The 17,333-nt window shown below is 40.0% G+C and overlaps 1 protein-coding gene across 1 annotated transcript; it reads right to left on the bottom strand.

Moving 5' to 3' along the window:
• Positions 1–5,362: 5,362 nt before the first annotated feature.
• On the bottom strand, positions 5,363–6,225 carry LOC110885413. Its single transcript, XM_022133106.1, has 2 exons — positions 5,644–6,225; positions 5,363–5,524 (listed from the first exon to the last, which is right to left on the bottom strand). Exons 1-2 carry the CDS (start codon positions 6,223–6,225, stop codon positions 5,363–5,365), a joined length of 744 nt encoding a protein of 247 aa, XP_021988798.1.
• Positions 6,226–17,333: the final 11,108 nt, after the last annotated feature.

Below are 17,333 nucleotides of genomic sequence, written 5' to 3' on the forward strand. Positions count from 1 at the left end.
ACAAACGATCCATCATACATGGTTAAATACGTGGGACTTGTTTTGTATACTTAAAAAAAGGTTGAAGGAGGGAACCCCTGGCTCCAGTACCCTATTAACTTCGTACGAGTCTCCCCTTAACATGTATAGCGTTATAGGAGTAACGCACCGCCCGTAGTCTTGTGGTCATGCTGAGTTTATTTTATGCGGTAATCAGAGGGTTGACTTGTTAAATTGCATGCCATGATGCAATTATCTAGTTAAACTATTTTTGCCATGTGGATTCGGTTAAACCGTTTTTTCGTACTTATGCTATAATAAACTTGTGTGCTCACCAATGTTTTGTTTGTTGAACTATACTTTTAAACATGTTGCAGGTTGATGATGATGATATGACGAAATCTAGTAGGGACGACTTAGAAACACACTTAGGAATGCTAGATTTTCATGCTGTACTTGTTATTGAATTTTGTCACACGTTATCTTTCAATGTTGTACTTTGATTTCCATGTTGTAATTGACAATTATTATTATGAAATGAAATCGGTTTTGAATTAATTATTGTCGCAAATAGTGTTATGAAGTCTCGAGCAATCTCGTTCGTCTCACTACGATGTTTCCGCCATCGGTTGGGGTGTGACGCAAACCGTTTGGATCTCAAACCAGTAGAATTATAGCGGTTTAGACGATTTGGTTGGTTTCAATGGTTTGTGAACAGTTCTAACGGGATATGTGGATGATTTAGCAAACCAAATATATGAATTATAATACGATATCAGGTCGTACAAGCCACACACAATGTAATACCCAGGCCGCCAATTCAGTGCACCAATGCCCGTCATCCAGTAAAGCCCATGAGACATATGAAGATCTAGTTGGGCGCCATATAAGAATCACCCATCGTTCTCAACATCTATGGAATGAGAAGTTATCCAAGTCAAGCCACGCCTTACTTTTTATTATGCATGATCCATCACTTAATTTTTTTGTTCGTTAATTTTTTTAAAGTTTACTATCGTACTTTGTTTTTTGAATCAGTGAATATTCAAAAAACCGCCCCACCCCATGTCATTCTAAATCTTAATTCTTTGAGACTTGCCATCTCGAATCTGTTCTTATACGATTCAGCTGAAGCTATCAGGTTGGTTTGATACTTTGTAATTGGCCAATTAGTTTAAACATAAAGTATGTTTTATGTCATTTTAAGTTAAAGGCAACCACTGAAATCTAATATAAACATAAAGGATGAAAAATGTAATTTAGCCTATATTAAATTATTAATAATTGGAAATTGTTCTCTTATTTCTTTCTACAAGTACCTTTAATAACTAGGCATTCATCTTAAAATCATTGTTTTTATATAAAAGGGTTCATGAAGTCTTGGTGGATGGATGTACAAGATCGAGAAGGAGCAGAATATAAAGAAATGAAGGTCGAGATCGCTAAAATGGAATTATGTATGGAAGAAAGAAATTTGGATGAGGAAGAGGTGTGGGTTTATGAAGAATGTAAAAAAGGCGTTGATCTTATGGAACACCGGCGGGTTTTAGACATTAAGCAAAAGTCTAGGGTCCGTTGGGCGGCTAGTGGAGATGAGAACTCGGCATTTTTTCATTGTATAGTTAATGGGAGAAAGGCCAAAAATAACATTCCGGGTTTAACGATTGGTGGGAAGTGGGTGACGAAGCCGGCTCTTGTAAAAAAGCATGTTTTTCAATTTTTTCGGACTTTGTTTTCTTCTAATATTGCAGGTAGGCCAAGATTACAATGTGAAAATCTGAAAGTTTTGGCTGAAAGCGATAAAAAGGGTCTTGTAGCTGGTTTTTCAAAAGAAGAGATTAAACAAGCGGTGTTTGATTGTGGAGGTGATCGAGCCCCGGGCCCAGACGATTTTAACTTCTCTTTTCTGAAGCACTTTTGGGCGTTTTTTTTAAGAAGATTTCTTTAATATCATGGCGGTTTTTTATGATACGGGTTCTATAAATTATGGGTATAGTGCGGCCTTTATTACACTTATCCCTAAGATTAAGAATCCGGTTGATTTAAAAGATTATCGACCCATTATACTGATTGGCATCATGTCAAAAGTCATCTCCAAAATCTTATCGAATCGTATTAAAAAGGTTATGAGTTTTATTATTTCTGAAAATCAGAGTGGATTCCTTTCTGACCGGTTCATTCTTGATGGTCCCCTTATTATTAATGAGATGGCGTCTTGGTTGAAGCGGAAAGGAGAGAAAGCTTTTATGTTTAAGATCAATTTTGAGAAGGCTTATGACAATGTGGATTGGTGTTTCTTGATCTCTATTTTGAAACAAATGGGTTTCCCGGATCGGTGGTGTATGTGGATTGAAGGGGTCTTGAAATCGACTAGATCTTCTATTTTAGTGAATGGCTCGCCTACTTTCGTGTTTCAATGTGAAAAAGGATTGAGACAAGGCGACCCCTTATCTCCTTTCCTTTTCCTTATTGTAATAGAGGAGTTTACGAATCTTGTTAATAAAGTCGTGGCTATTGGCGAGTTTGATTGTTTGCATCTTGGGAATAACGGGCCTCATATCTTCCATTTGCTTTACGTGGATGATACTCTTCTTGTTGGGAAATGCTCAATGAGGAATTTCAAGAATATGATTCGGCTGCTTCGCGTTTTCCACTTATGCTCCGGATTAAAAATAAATTTGTTCAAATCGACTATTTTGGTGTTAATTGTACCGAAGAAGAGCTTAAGGTTTTTTCTGAGGTGTGTGGGTGTAAGCATGGGTCTCTTCCTTTTGATTATCTTGGAATTAAAGTTGGAGCGAACATGAATCGAATCCGGAATTGGGAGTCGGTGCTAAAGAAATGTAAATCTCGGCTAAAGTTATGGAAGGCTAGAACTTTATCTATTGGTGGGCGTCTTGTGCTCATTAAATCGGTTCTATCTAGCTTGCTCATATATTATTTTTCCCTATATAAGGCTCCGATCAAGGTTATTGAAGATATGGAGATTATTATGAAGTGTTTTTTGTGGGCGGCCGACGAAAATATTAAGAAGATTCATTGGGTCGCTTGGGATGTTGTTACGACTCCTAAGAGGGAAGGGGGTTTGGGCATTTCTAAATTAGCAGAAGTTAATATGGCTTTGCTGGTTAAATAGGTTTGGAGGTACAAGAATGAAGTTGTTTGTCTATGGCGAAAAGTGATAGAGGTTTGTCATGGTAAAAACAAAAAATGGCATATCCTTCCTGTTAATAATTCGTAAACAGGAGGCTGGAAAGCGATGGTGTTATGGCTGAATAAAGTGGTTCTGCAATCCAGAAATGTAAAGTCCCAGTTTCGAGCTGTAGTCGGCAATGGTTCTGAGGTTCGCTTCTGGATAGATAAATGGCGAGGGGACTTGCAGTTTAAAGACGCCTTTCCAACTTTGTTTAGTGTGGCAAAGGACAAATATGCTTCGGTGGCTGAATCATGGGATAATGAGGCTGGAATTTTCTGCTGCAGGTGGAACAGGAGCTTGTCGGATGCTGCTGAGTTCGAGCAGGCTGATCAGATAACTTCTCTACTGAACGGTTTTGTGTTTACTGATTCGGACGACCGTTGGGTATGGGAAGGGAATAATAATGGAGATTTTGCTGTGGTCGATTTCAAGAAATTATTGGTTAAATGGAGGTGTCAAAAGAGGGATTTTTGTATGAAATGGATTTCGTGGGTTCCTCTAAAGGTTAAGATTTTTGTTTGGCGGCTCGAGATGGACCGTATTCCGACCTGCACTGCTCTTCGAAGAAGACATATCAACCTCCAAGATGTTTCATGTGCATTGTGTGAAGCGGAAGAAGAGACGTCGTTACATCTTTATACCGGATGTGGTTTTACGTTTGGGGTTTGGTCGGCGATTGGTGCTTGCTGCAAGATAGACCCTATTTTCGCTTTTGATGTTAAAGTTTTATTAAAGCTTGCGAATGGGAGAAGAATTAAGGAAGAAAAGAAGATTATTCAAGGTATTGTTATAGTTTCCATGTGGGTTATTTGGTACGTGAGGAATGAAAAGATCTTTAGAGACAAAGGTGCGAAAGTTGGAGAGCTAGTGGCGTTTATTAAGTCTTTGTCCTTTATTTGGCTAAGGTCAAGATCTAGGTTTAAAAAGATTGTTTGGAAGGATTGGATGGTGAACCCATTGTATATGTTGTAGTTTGTGCGTCGGTCCTTGTTTTGAGGGCCGGTCGCGGTTTTATTGAAGTTTACCTTTCAAAAAAAAAAAAAACACTTATGTATCTAAAATTTTAATTATAGGGTGACTTTATTGAAGCTCATGGTAATAGGGGCAACAAAGCTCTATAACGAAGAATTGATTTGCTCGCGTTAAAAAACCAGTCATTAAATTTACATATTCAAATTTAAAAAGAATATAGTATATGCATTCCCTAATACATTTACATACATGATTGTATAGTTTCATGTAATGATGGAGATTAAAAAAATTGTGAAATGGCTTTTGGATGTGGGTGAGGAAAATGTTGGTGGTTCGAATGATAGAGAAGCAACAATCGAAATACCACCGGATCTTTTAATTGACAACACATCTGACCCAATTTCTAGTCTAATTGATTGCGTTTATCCGTCAATCTTGGACAACTTCAATGATCGTAATTACTTTACTGATAGGGCTATACTTGCGCCCTTGGTTTTAAATTCTGTAATGCGCTCTGATGCGTTTTGGTCCAAAAATCTGATGCGTGATGCGCAATGCGTGATGTGCACGCATCACGTACACTGGACGTCTCTTAGTATAAAAGTACCATAAAATAATCATACATATAAAAACTACTTATAACAAACTTATAAAACATACTTAATCTTTAAAATAACAAAACGTTAATAAACGTACTTAGTCTTTAAAATAACAAAACATTAACAAAACATTAATAAAACATACTTAGTCTTAGACATAACAAAACACTTAAAAGTTAAACATACACTTAAGTCTTAACTACTAGTTTCTAATCAATTATCATTAAATCATCAGAAGTACCACCCAAATGTCCATCTCTTTCATCATCATACTCCCCGATATCTTCTTCAATCTCATTTTCATCATATAGAGCATGTCGTTTTCCTTTATCACGTTGTGATGGCCGGACCCGTCATCCCTTGCTCTAACATTTGATGCTCTAGTATTATGAATGGGCTCTTTTGCTCAGTAGCTTTGCTTACTTCACTCCATCTCAAATCTTCACCTTCAAAAACAAAATCATCATCATCATCAACTTGAGCATCATCTTCCATTCTCCCCCATTAACCACTCATTTGCTATCATCTGTGTCTTCCTATTCGATTGGATTGGAGGTTCCCTCACTTTTATGTCGACGGTCTAATGCACGATTGAATTTCACATACACCATATTATTCAATTTTTCTTGTGCCAATCTATTTCTTTTCTTGGTGTGGAGGTGTTGGAAAATGCCCCAATTTCTTTCACAACTTGTAGCGCTACAAGTGAGGCTAAGAACTCGTATAGCAAATCGTCATAAATTAGGAGTCGAAGCTCCAAATAACGCCCACCACTCCGCTAAAATATGCCAATTTTAAAAGTGAGTATGCAATGCATAATATTATTTAGTAATATATGAGATAAAAGCATGCATGTTTGTAATTACTAGGAGCTTTGCTGGTCCTTTGGTTAATAGCCATTTTATTGCCAAAAAGCCCTTCAGCATTTTGATATCGAGTAAGTTCTGAGGTGATCTTTTTTTGTTCTTCTTCTCCTCCATGAGACAACCTTTCAATGCATTCAAGTAAACCATCGATAACTTCTACATTCTCCATAATTTCTATTTTATTCTCATAGAAGATAGACGGGTTTAAGTAGTGTCCCGCGGCATGCAATGGCTTGTGAAGTTGACATTCCCATCTTTTATCTATAATATCAAAAGTTTTAACATAGAGTTCATTTTTCAAGTTAAAAGCCTTTTCAATAGTCGATTTAGCATTCGCCATGGCCGCATAGATGTAACCCATTGCCGGCTTTCTTTCACCATCAACCATTCTAAGGACACTAACAAGAGGACTTGTTAACTTTAAAGTATACAAAATATTCCTCCAAAACATTTCATCTAATATGATACATGCAACCTTTTTCCCCTTTGGATCATCTAACCACTTGGAATCTAACCACTCTTGAGAAGTGATCATTTTTCTCAAATTATTTCTTTGCTTGTGAAATTGGAGAAGCGTGATGAACGATGTAGCAAATCTAGCGATTGCGGGCATGTGCAAGTTCCTTTGGTTTGTAAATTTTCTCATTAAGTTCACAAGACCAACAAAGTTGTAAATGTATCCATTTACAAACATTGCACTCTTTAAGCAACTCTTCACTCTCGGTATTTATTTCCCGATATCCTCCAACATAAGATCTATGCAATGCACCGCACATGGAGTCCAATAAAGATGTTTCCACTTCTCTTCTAACAATGTACCCGCTGATTTGTAAGCTGATGCATTATCGGTTACAACTTGGATCACATTCTCTTCTCCAACTTCCTCCACCATTGCATCAAGAACCTTGAACAACAAAGATGCATATTTGGAGACGTCGGAAACATCCATTGATCTCACAAACACGGATCCCTTTGGAGAATTAACCACAAAATTAATAATATCCTTTTGGACCACTGAATCTCGCCATCCATCGGATAAAATAGAACACCCTTTGCTTGCCCACTCTTTCTTGTGCTCATCAACCTGATTGTCAACATCTTTTACTTCCTTAAGAAGTAAAGGAACGCTCAGTTCATACATACTAGGCGGTTTCATCCCTGGACCAAATTGTCTGATGAATTCAATCATTATGTTGAAACTATAATGGGTGGCCGCATTGAAAGGTATGCCCGCATCATAAAACCACCTTGCTATATTTCTAAAAACTTTCTCCCTTAGCTCCTTGTTACAAACTTCGTTGATAGTTTTTTGTCTCCCACTCCCACCACTTCCACCCTTATCCTTATATCGAGAGAAGAGTAAGTCCACAGCACCTTTTGCCCGCGGTCTTTTGCGTTGAAGTCGAGTCATATTCCTACCGCCTACTTCTTCACACACTTGCTCATCATCAAGATCATAGCCATCAAGGTGGATAGTTGAGTTTATAATATTTTCCACCTTCGCCATTTCTTTTTTCTCCATAAATGTTTTCATCTCCTCCCGTACATGAGATGGACATTCCGGGCAGTCAACAACATCCCTAAAACCTCCTACAAAATGTTGTTTCAAACGAGAAACTCCCCCTTTGACCACTTTCCCGTAGAAATTACAAGTGATATTATTCTGAATTTTAGGGTCTTGGGTTCCATACTTTCTTGTCGGGTCACCAGACTAAGATGAACCCGTAGCCATACCAACTGAAGCAACAAACATAAACCGCAATATAAACAAATATTGTAAAAAAAACAAACACAAACAACAACTAAAAAACAACAGACACAAACAGAAATACAAGAAACAGCCAATAGAATACAAGAAACAAATACTTATACAACAAACAAGAAACAGAAAATTCCATCTTTTCTAACGAATAACAGTTAGATGCATGATCATTCTTCCTGTTTGAGAAACAGAACTACTGAAACAATAACAATATATTAAAATATATAAACATTTTGTAATTGAGTATGGATTGTGAAACTTTAAACATATATACTTAAACATAAACACTCTAAACAGAATCAGAAACATCAGAACATAAACACTCTAAACAGAATTAGAAACATCAGAACTGTTCTCGTATATAAAATCAACATCAATATGTACAATATATAAACATCAAGAAACACAAAATTACAATAGAAAAAAACAATGAGAAAGTAGTGTACCTGATTCTGTTTGGAACTTGGAACGACTGAAAAAAGATGAACCCAAGAACTTTTGAAATCGTATGGAAGGAATGAAGAAGACGATAGCACAATTCTAACTCACGTGTGTTTTTCTTAAGAGAATGATATGTATAAATAGAGTTATTGAGATAAAAAAATTATAATAAAAAGATTTTCTTACCTAACATAACTCAAAAGTCAAAATTCCAATTTCCAAGGCTTATTTTCCAGAAAAGTATCTTTTTTCCAGCTGTGTAAAGCTGTGTAAAATAAAAAAAGGGTGACTCTTCATTTTCCCTCCAAAGCCAAAATAAAAAAATCCCTTCATTTTACATGTTGCACGCATCAGACCGCATATTGCAATGCCTCGCATCATGCGATATCACCGCATCACTGCCGCATCACGTAATAGTCTCGCATCGTTACACCTGATGTGCTATTTCAACCGCAACGTGCGCATCACGCATTATGCGCGCATCATGCGCGCATTTTAAAACCAAGCTTGCGCCTAAGAATGAGGTTGTGCATGAGATTAATGACAAATTGTTGTTGCTATTCCTAGGTGAAGAAAAGGAGTACCTTAGTTCTGACAGTCTTTGCCCGACTGAAGATGCAAATTCTACACAACAAAGAATATATTCAACGGGTGTGCTCAACGGTCTTAAAGTATCCGGCTTACCAAGTCACAGGTTAGGGCTTAAAGTCGGTGTTCCGGCAATGCTATTACGGAATATTGACCAACAAAATGGTTTGTGCAATGGTACAAGGTTAAAGGTTACAAAACTGTACAACCGTGTAATTGAAGCCAGGGTCGTCTCCGAAAATGTTCGAAATCTTTAGGCCCTGTGTGAACAGAAAATACGGACCCCTTAAATATAAATTTTTAAAAACAATATATTTAAAATATTTAAACTTGACAAAATTAGGCAATCAATGTCATTTGCATTTAATAAATAGATAAGAAACAAAAAGAAAAACAAAACTGAGAACGCCAAGACTAGAAACCGTGTCTTCTTATTATTAAAGTGACTTTCAAACCACCAAACCAAGTGCTTCAGGATGGTATTTTTCCGATTCATTGTGTTTATATTCTAACTTTACAGTGTAAAACTAATACATGTTTCTTTGTTTGAGTGGACCATTGGTCGCGTATTGTAGAACTTGCAACTTTTGATACGTTCGAGACCATAGATCGAATACAAGCACGAGAATGATTAAGGCGTTAGGTAAACCTTTTTCTTTTACACCATTTATCCATCCTTACCCAAATAAATCCCCTAGTCGCCCACTTTGAGCCTAATCCTTTCGTTTGACCAACCCGTTTAGCCCGTAACCGTTAAACCTTTTCTTTTAGACCCGTGTGATGAAAATTCGATTGTAGGATTATTTGTTTGTATAGTTGTGTTTGCAAAAAAAAAATCAATCAGAAAATGTTGCGGAAAAAAAGAAGAGGAAAATTGTTGAGAAAAATACAAAAATATGAAGTTAGTAGTTGTTGAATAAAAGGCTAAAGTTGTTGCCTTGTATTTGATGTTTATAGTTTAGTTTAGTTTAGTTTAGTTTAGAGTAGTCGTTTGTAATAAAAATCGAATTTTTCATCACCTTAGCCATTTAAAAAAAATCCTATTCCATACCCTTAACTTAGCCCCGTTACAACCCTCCAAAGACCTTTTGACTTGTGCTTAGTATTCGTGTTCGGTGGTGGAGAATGGTTGAGTAGCAAGCCTATACGGGTACGTGTTGTTATCGGTTTGAGTGATTATTTTAAAAGCGCTAATGCATCAATTATTAGCCAATTTTAAACCGAGTGGAGAGAACATTGTGAGGGATGTGCATGATTTATTGGTTTCAAGGGCGGGTTAATCTTGGATAACCATTTTATATGTGATTATTCACTTTACCGTTAGATGTTTTGTAAATTGTAAAAAAATTTGAAACGGGTATGACTTTAGACCTTAACCTTAGTCTCGGGAATGGGACGTGTGTTTCTCGTTCGACCCACGTGAAAGTGAAAAGCAGATTTGCTTGAGGGCAAGCAAATGACAAGTGTGGGGATATGATGGGTTGGCAAATTTCCAAAGCTTAACGTGTTTAATTTTACCGATTTATGCGAAATTGAGTTTTAGAATACACTACTTTGAGATGGTTTGTATTTTGCAGGCCTTGACATGTTTAAGGTGTATTTTGGAAGCTTAATGGAGCTTGGGAATGAAGTTAGGAAGAACGGGAGCGAAAAACGGAGCTAAACGGCGAAAACCGGACAAAGACTTCTGATACCGGCGTCCCAGACGCCCAGACCAGCGTCCCAGACGCTGGTCCCCAGCGTGAATTTGGGGAAAACTTTAGTTAAAACCCAATTTCGATTACCTAGCTAGGGGAACTCCATTCTGGACTTCCAGAGGCGATTTGGAGACAATTTTTAAGGTTCCATTTGATCCACTATCATATTCTATCAAGTCTTGAAGATTAGTCATCAACCATGAGTACCTAATTTCTTCAAGATCATCCCCGGGTGAAAGGTTGTGAGTTTCTAGGGTTTGTTTTTCATGTTCTGATTTGATACAAACATTTGTTAATCATTGATTGAAATTGTGTGAATCATTTGTTGGTATTGCTTTGAACTCGAAATTGTTAAGTTTTCTTGCAACATTGACGTTGATAGATGATTGCTACCATTAAGTTGTGATTTATGCTAGGGTTTGGTTTTTGTTCTTGATTAATAAAGCATACTATTGTCTCATATTGTGATGGTTATCTTGCACCGGTTGCGTATGATAGACGATTGTTGATGTCTAAGATTAGGATTCAAATTAACAAACTCAAGAAGTCATTGGTGTTCATAAAATAATCAAACCATTCATGTTAAATAACTCTAGATACTTATTAATCCGAACCCCGGGCGTGATTCGTTTTCTCATATAGTATTTTTTTAACTAATCAATTAAGTTTTGTAATTTTAGTTAATAAGTAGTAATATCAATTTGTCGGTTCACTCCGATTTCTTTTTAAAATCAAACACACTTATAAACATTAGCAAACTTCATAATTACTTTGTACATTTTTGTAAATAGTCTAACTAATCGAACAGGTCGTGCAACACTGACCACATGCTCTTCGTGGATACGATACCCGACTTACCCTAGCTACCTAGGTTAGTTGGGTTTTTGACTGATCGGGACGACACGGTCACGTCAAAATGGCGCCGTTGCCATGGAGCTAGTGCGCTTAGTATTTCATTGCTTGTTCGATTTTAGTTTATTTTATTTTCTTTCCTTTTTCTTGTATATTTGTGATTTTATTTCGGGTGATCGAGCTTGTTTGTGCAGGTACATGTTTTGCAGGTACCATCTTCCAGTATGAATTGGGTAGATGATGATCCGTGTGAGTGTTGCGGAAGCGGAGAGCACTATTTAGAGGATTGCTCTGTTTTCTACGAAAAAGTTCAGGCCAACAAGGAACGGGAAGACTACCTCAGCGGATTGTTTGAATATAGGAGGGCGGATTATGAAGATTTCAATGGTCCATCCTCATATTATCCATACGATAATCCATCACCACCACATTATCAAGAGTACTACTATGAACCCGAATTGCCACATTTCTCAAGTTACCGGGAGGTGTATGATGATTATTATAATGAATACCCTCAACCGGCATACGAGGAACCTCAAGCCTCAATAAGTTCCAAGCTCGATGCCATCATGAATGCTCTTACCAACTCACATCATGAACTTAAAACTGAAGCGGAATTCAAATCAAGAAATTAAAATTGAAATGAAGAAAGAGTTTGAAGTAAGAGATAAAGCTCATGAAGCCTTGGCAAAGAAAGTGGGTCAACTCGCCGAAGAATTGGCTCAACTTAGACGAGACCAAGAGGATTTGGCTAAGGGTACAAGGGTGGATGGTGATGTGGTGGAAGAGGTTATAGAACTTCCGGAGCAAGAAAATGAATGTTTGAACCAAGAGGAAGACATAACGCCGCGAGACGGGTCAGAGCCAAAAGAAGCCCACGTTCATATCGATCTCTCTCCCATACTTATCACTCCAACCAACAAAGTTGTTGGGGATGAAGGTTCGGGTATAAGGATTCGAAGGGTGGTATTGCAAGATATTGGCCGGTTTGGTAAGAAGCGACCCCGAAGTTGTACATAACACATGCCGAATAGAAGAAAAAGAGAGTGGATTCGGCATGCCAACTACCGAGCGTATGTTGGAAACTCGGTAGGCAAATGTGCACTTCTGTGACACCCCAGGAAAACCAGTGAACGCTATAACTTGCCTAGCTTCCTCAGTGAGTGCATACCAAATTTCGGGACGAAATTTCCAATTAGTTGGGGATAATGTGACAACTCGAACTTTAGACTTGCTCTGTGTAACGATACGTGTTTATGTGAACCTTATTTGATTGAATGAATGTTACATGTTACGGTTAAATGTTTAGAATGTTGCGTTATTGGACCACACAACACTACACCCGATCCATAAATCAATTGGGTTTTACTATTGTTTGCAAACCCACTCGGTCCATGTAATGGACTCGAGATCACAAGACGGCCCAAGTGAGGTCTCGGCCCACCCTCACCTCACACGTATATGTACATACACACATCTTAGGGTTTTAGTTTTTTCTCACTTTTGCAACCAAGAACACACACACACACCAAACGCTCTCTCTCTCAACTCGGAACCAAGGGCTGCCGAAGTGATACACGCATCGAAGCTTATTGAATCCGGATCCCTTCTCTCCATCTCGGTTAGTTTGAGTTTATGATTTCCTGTTTTGTTGTGATGTCGTGTATGGTTTGATCAATCGGTCCAAGTATGTGTTAAACCGATTAGAGTGGCATGATATTAAACTAGGGCCGGTTAGATTGTTGGCCGATTTGATTATGTTGTTTATGCTTGGTCCTCGGATTGATTGTATGATGATTGCTAATCAAGTTTTGTATGAATGATAACCGGCTAGGTTGCATGATAGTTAAGGATTCGGTATAAGGCTTGTATGGTAATCCGATTGCATGTTGTTACTGTTCTTAATAATATGAAATTTGCTATGAACATGATCTGTTATTAATATGAAACTGTGAATAAATTTCTGTGATTGATCTGAAATCCGAAACTGCCTTAGTTGTTTGCTAGAATCACGGAAAGATTGTTGCAGGAATTATGGTAACCAGTTACACACACGGTTGCGACTCGGTATCACTCATTGCGAGTCGGAACCCCACTCGAGACCACAACAGCACAAGCCGAGACCATGGTTGCGAGTCCCGTTGCGACTCGTAACCAGACCATGATGAGCCGAAATCACCAGTTGCGACTCGCAACCTCCTGTTGCGACTCGTAATCTCCGGCTGTGACTCGTAACCGGGCCATGATGAACCGAGACCACCGGTTGCGACTCGAGATCGCTGGTTGCGACTCGAGACCTTCTTTGCACGTACACTGTTTGGGCCTACACTGTCACGGGCCCAACCTTATAACTGTTATGTTATTGGACTTGTTTACATAGATGCTAATTGGACTGCTTATGTTAATTGGGCCGACTACTTGGACTCGTTACATGATATGAACTGCTGATACGTTTAGGTGATTTGCCATGATCATACTTGATACCATACGTGATACAGACGTGCTATATACGAACCTAACTTGCATAAGTAACCATGATAGGACGTGGTTGATCTCTTACTGTATATTTGAGCATTTTAGTGTCTGCCGAGCAAACCCAAGGTGAGTTCACACTCCTACTAAGGCATGGGATTCCCGGGTCGTGGGAATGGGATAAAGGTTACCATTGACTAAGAACGTACATATGCTTTTCCTAGACTATCACCTACCATGATCCTCGGATGTCAGGACGGTTCCGTAGGTTAGGATAACACCTACGTGGTCATATGCCAATTACTGCCTCGGATGTCAGGCACGCACGTAAAACCTACGTGTACGCATCACTTACTTCTATCCTCGGTACAAAGGATACGTACGTGAAACCCACGTACACCCCCGCGTCTCCTATCCTCGGTTGTGAAGGATACGTGCGTAAAACCTACGTACACCTCATACGAGCTACTGTTCTCGGAAGAAGAACAGGGATGATACGAGTAGTTGATACGAATAGTCTAGTGGTCACATAACATGGGAAGCCCCCACCTGTATAACTTACTATCGGCCCAGTAGAGCCACCCGTTACTTACTGTTACGCACTTATTTACTGTGAACTCGCTCAACTAGTTGTTGACTCTCTGCTGCATGCCCTGCAGGACCTTAGGTACTTATGGAGCTTGCACTGGAGAAGCCGGTCGTTGTGGACAAGGATCGTATTGCTTCGTTGGACACTTATGACTTTTCAGTATTTTAACTTGGGTTTACAACAATGCTTCCGCTACTTAAACAATGTTTGGTTTTGAAACATCAGTCATGTCATGATGAATTACATTAACTACTTTTATTATTAAATGCTATGTTTGATATGAATGATGGCTTGATCCTGGTCACGTCACGCTCCCAAGCGGTGGTACTCCGCGTGTGGATTTTGGGGGTGTGACAGATTGGTATCAGAGCCATTGGTTATAGAGAACTTGGTTTTAATACGGGAAAAAGTTTTTATTAAAACCAGACTATAACCAGAACAGTGCTCTCAACGATCCACAACGACGCTTCGCTCCACGTGCAAGACTCGACATTTTAGGTAATAAGGTTTATGTTTATTGCCTACTTGCTAGAATTACTTAGAACTTTGCTCGCGGTATGCTTAGACTACAATGCTCACTATTTGCTATTGCTTAAGAACCCTTACGTGCTTACACTTTTCTGTCATCGCACTATTCGCGAACTTTTCTCACCTATTTCGCCTTTGACATGAAGATCAATGGCTGGAAGAATTAACATGACTCAAGCCCAGCTAGAGGCTCTCGTTCAAGCTCAAGTTGCTGTGGCACTTGCAGCTGCTCAAGCAGGTAGTATACCCGGCAGTATAGACTCACACTAGGATCTTTAGATCCTACGATAACTCTCGTATCTAACTTTGTCCTATTCGTACACAATAGGTCAACACGCGCAGCAGCCTGTCTGCACTTTCAAGAACTTCATGGACTGTCGTCCAAATTCCTTCAGTGGCACGGAGGGGGCAGTGGGACTCCTCCATTGGTTTGAAAAGTTAGAATCAGTATTCGAAATGTGCGAGTGCCCTGAGGCTCGCAAGGTCAAGTTTGCCACCGGCACCTTGGAAGGAATCGCGCTAACCTGGTGGAATGCGCAGGTGCAAATTCTGGGGTTGGCAGCTGCTAACGCCACACCCTGGAACGATTTTAAGGAACTTATCAAGAGAGAGTATTGTACGCGTGAAGATATTCACAAGCTAGAAGACGAGCTGTATAACCTGAAAATGGTTGGGTCGGAGATTGAAGCGTATACTAAGCGGTCAAACGAGCTGGCCGTGCTGTGTCCAACTATGGTGGACCCTCCATACAAGCGCATTGAGATGTATCTCAAGGGATTGGCGCCAGAAATCCAGAGCCATGTTACCTCGGCTAATCTCGACAACATCCAGGAAATCCAGCGTCTCGCTCATCGCATCACCGATCAGGCAGTGGATCAGAATAAACTGCCTAAGCGTGTCAGCGCTACTGTTACAGTCACTCCTTCAGCTACTCCCGTTACCCTCAGTGACAACAAGAGGAAATGGGAGGGGGATTCAAGCAAAGCATCAGTTTCGGTTCAGTCCCAGAATCAGCAGCGAAAGACCGACAACTATCAAAGCCCTAACCAGCAGTCGTCAGGTAGCCACAGGCAGGGTGGATATCGCGGGAATCTTCCAAAGTGCAACAACTGCAACAGGCACCACAACGGCCAGTGTACCAAAGGTCGTTGCCAAAGATGCCTCAAGATGGGTCATGAGGCCAAAGACTGTAGAAGCCTTCGTCCTGCGAACCAAAACCAGCAGCAGCCTCACGCTCAGCCTAACCAACAACAGGGCAACAAGGGATGCTACAATTGTGGTGCTGAAGGCCACATCAAGAGACACTGCCCACAGCTCAACAGGAACCACAACAACAACAACAACAACCAGGGCAACGGCAACAACAACAACGGAGGAAATAACAACGGCAATGAAGCTCGTGGTCGTGCATTCGTACTAGGTCGTGGCGACGCAGTGAACGATCCCAACGTTGTTATGGGTAAGTTTATCCTCGACAATATTTACGTTACTGTTTTGTTTGATTCGGGTGCGGATACAAGCTATATGTCTGTGAAAATGTGTCAACTGCTAAAACGTGCACCAACACTTTTACCTACCAAACATGTAGTAGAGTTAGCTAACGGTAAAAGTTTAGAAGCCACGCACGTAGTTCAGGGTTGTAATCTTATCCTAGCTGGTCAAGCCTTCTCTATCGATCTCATTCCCATAGTTTTGGGTAGTTTCGACGTCGTAATTGGGATGGATTGGTTATCCCAACACCAGGCAGAAATTATGCAGTGAGAAGATCATTCGTATTCCACGTTCTGGTCAAGAACCTCTCGAAGTCCAAGGCGACAAGAGTGGTGCTGTGGTTGGCATCATCTCATTCTTGAAGGCTCAGAAGTGCTTACGTAAAGGTCACACAGCCATTTTGGCTCTTGTTTCAGACGCATCAGTAAAGGAGAAGAAATTGGAGGATATACCAGTTGTACGTGATTACCCTCAGGTGTTTCCTGAAGATTTACCTGGCTTACCGCCTCATCGTCAGGTTGAATTCCAAATCGAGCTCGCTCCAGGAGCAGCACCCATAGCTCGCGCACCATATCGTTTAGCTCCAACCGAACTGGAAGAACTGTCAAAGCAACTACAAGAGCTCTTGGAAAAGGGTTTTATTCGTCCAAGCTCATCGCCTTGGGGAGCTCCAGTACTATTCGTGAAAAAGAAGGACGGTACCTTCAGGATGTGTATAGATTACAGGGAACTCAACAAAGTGACGGTGAAGAACCGTTATCCTCTTCCGCGCATCGACGACTTATTCGACCAGTTGCAGGGTTCGAGTTACTATTCCAAGATAGACTTGAGGTCAGGGTATCATCAGCTGAGAGTCCGGGATGAGGACGTCTCCAAAACCGCTTTCAGAACTCGTTACGGTCACTACGAGTTTCTTGTCATGCCATTTGGGTTAACGAATGCGCCTGCCGTATTTATGGATCTGATGAACAGGGTGTGCAAGCCGTACTTAGACAAGTTTGTGATTGTCTTCATCGATGACATACTGATTTACTCCAAGAGTCAGGAGGAGCACGAACATCATCTGCGATTGATCTTGGAACTTCTTCGAAAGGAACAGCTGTACGCCAAGTTTTCCAAATGCGACTTCTGGCTTCGTGAAGTCCACTTCTTAGGCCATGTAGTGAACCAGGATGGGATTCATGTTGATCCATCCAAGGTAGATTCGATCAAGAACTGGCCTGCACCACGTACACCAACAGAAATACGCCAATTCTTGGGTTTGGCGGGTTACTACAGACGATTTATAAAAGACTTCTCCA

Source organism: Helianthus annuus, chromosome 2 (assembly GCF_002127325.2).
Source record: "Helianthus annuus cultivar XRQ/B chromosome 2, HanXRQr2.0-SUNRISE, whole genome shotgun sequence".
Classification (NCBI taxonomy): domain Eukaryota; kingdom Viridiplantae; phylum Streptophyta; class Magnoliopsida; order Asterales; family Asteraceae; genus Helianthus; species Helianthus annuus.

Excerpts from the sequence above, each read along its gene's own strand:
- LOC110885413 (XM_022133106.1), bottom strand. The coding sequence starts at position 6,225 with ATGCCCGCAATCGCTAGATTTGCTACATCGTTCATCACGCTTCTCCAA. Across the intron at positions 5,525-5,643 it reads GGCTTTTTGGCAATAAAATG|CGGAGTGGTGGGCGTTATTT; the intron begins GCTATTAACCAA and ends GGCATATTTTAG.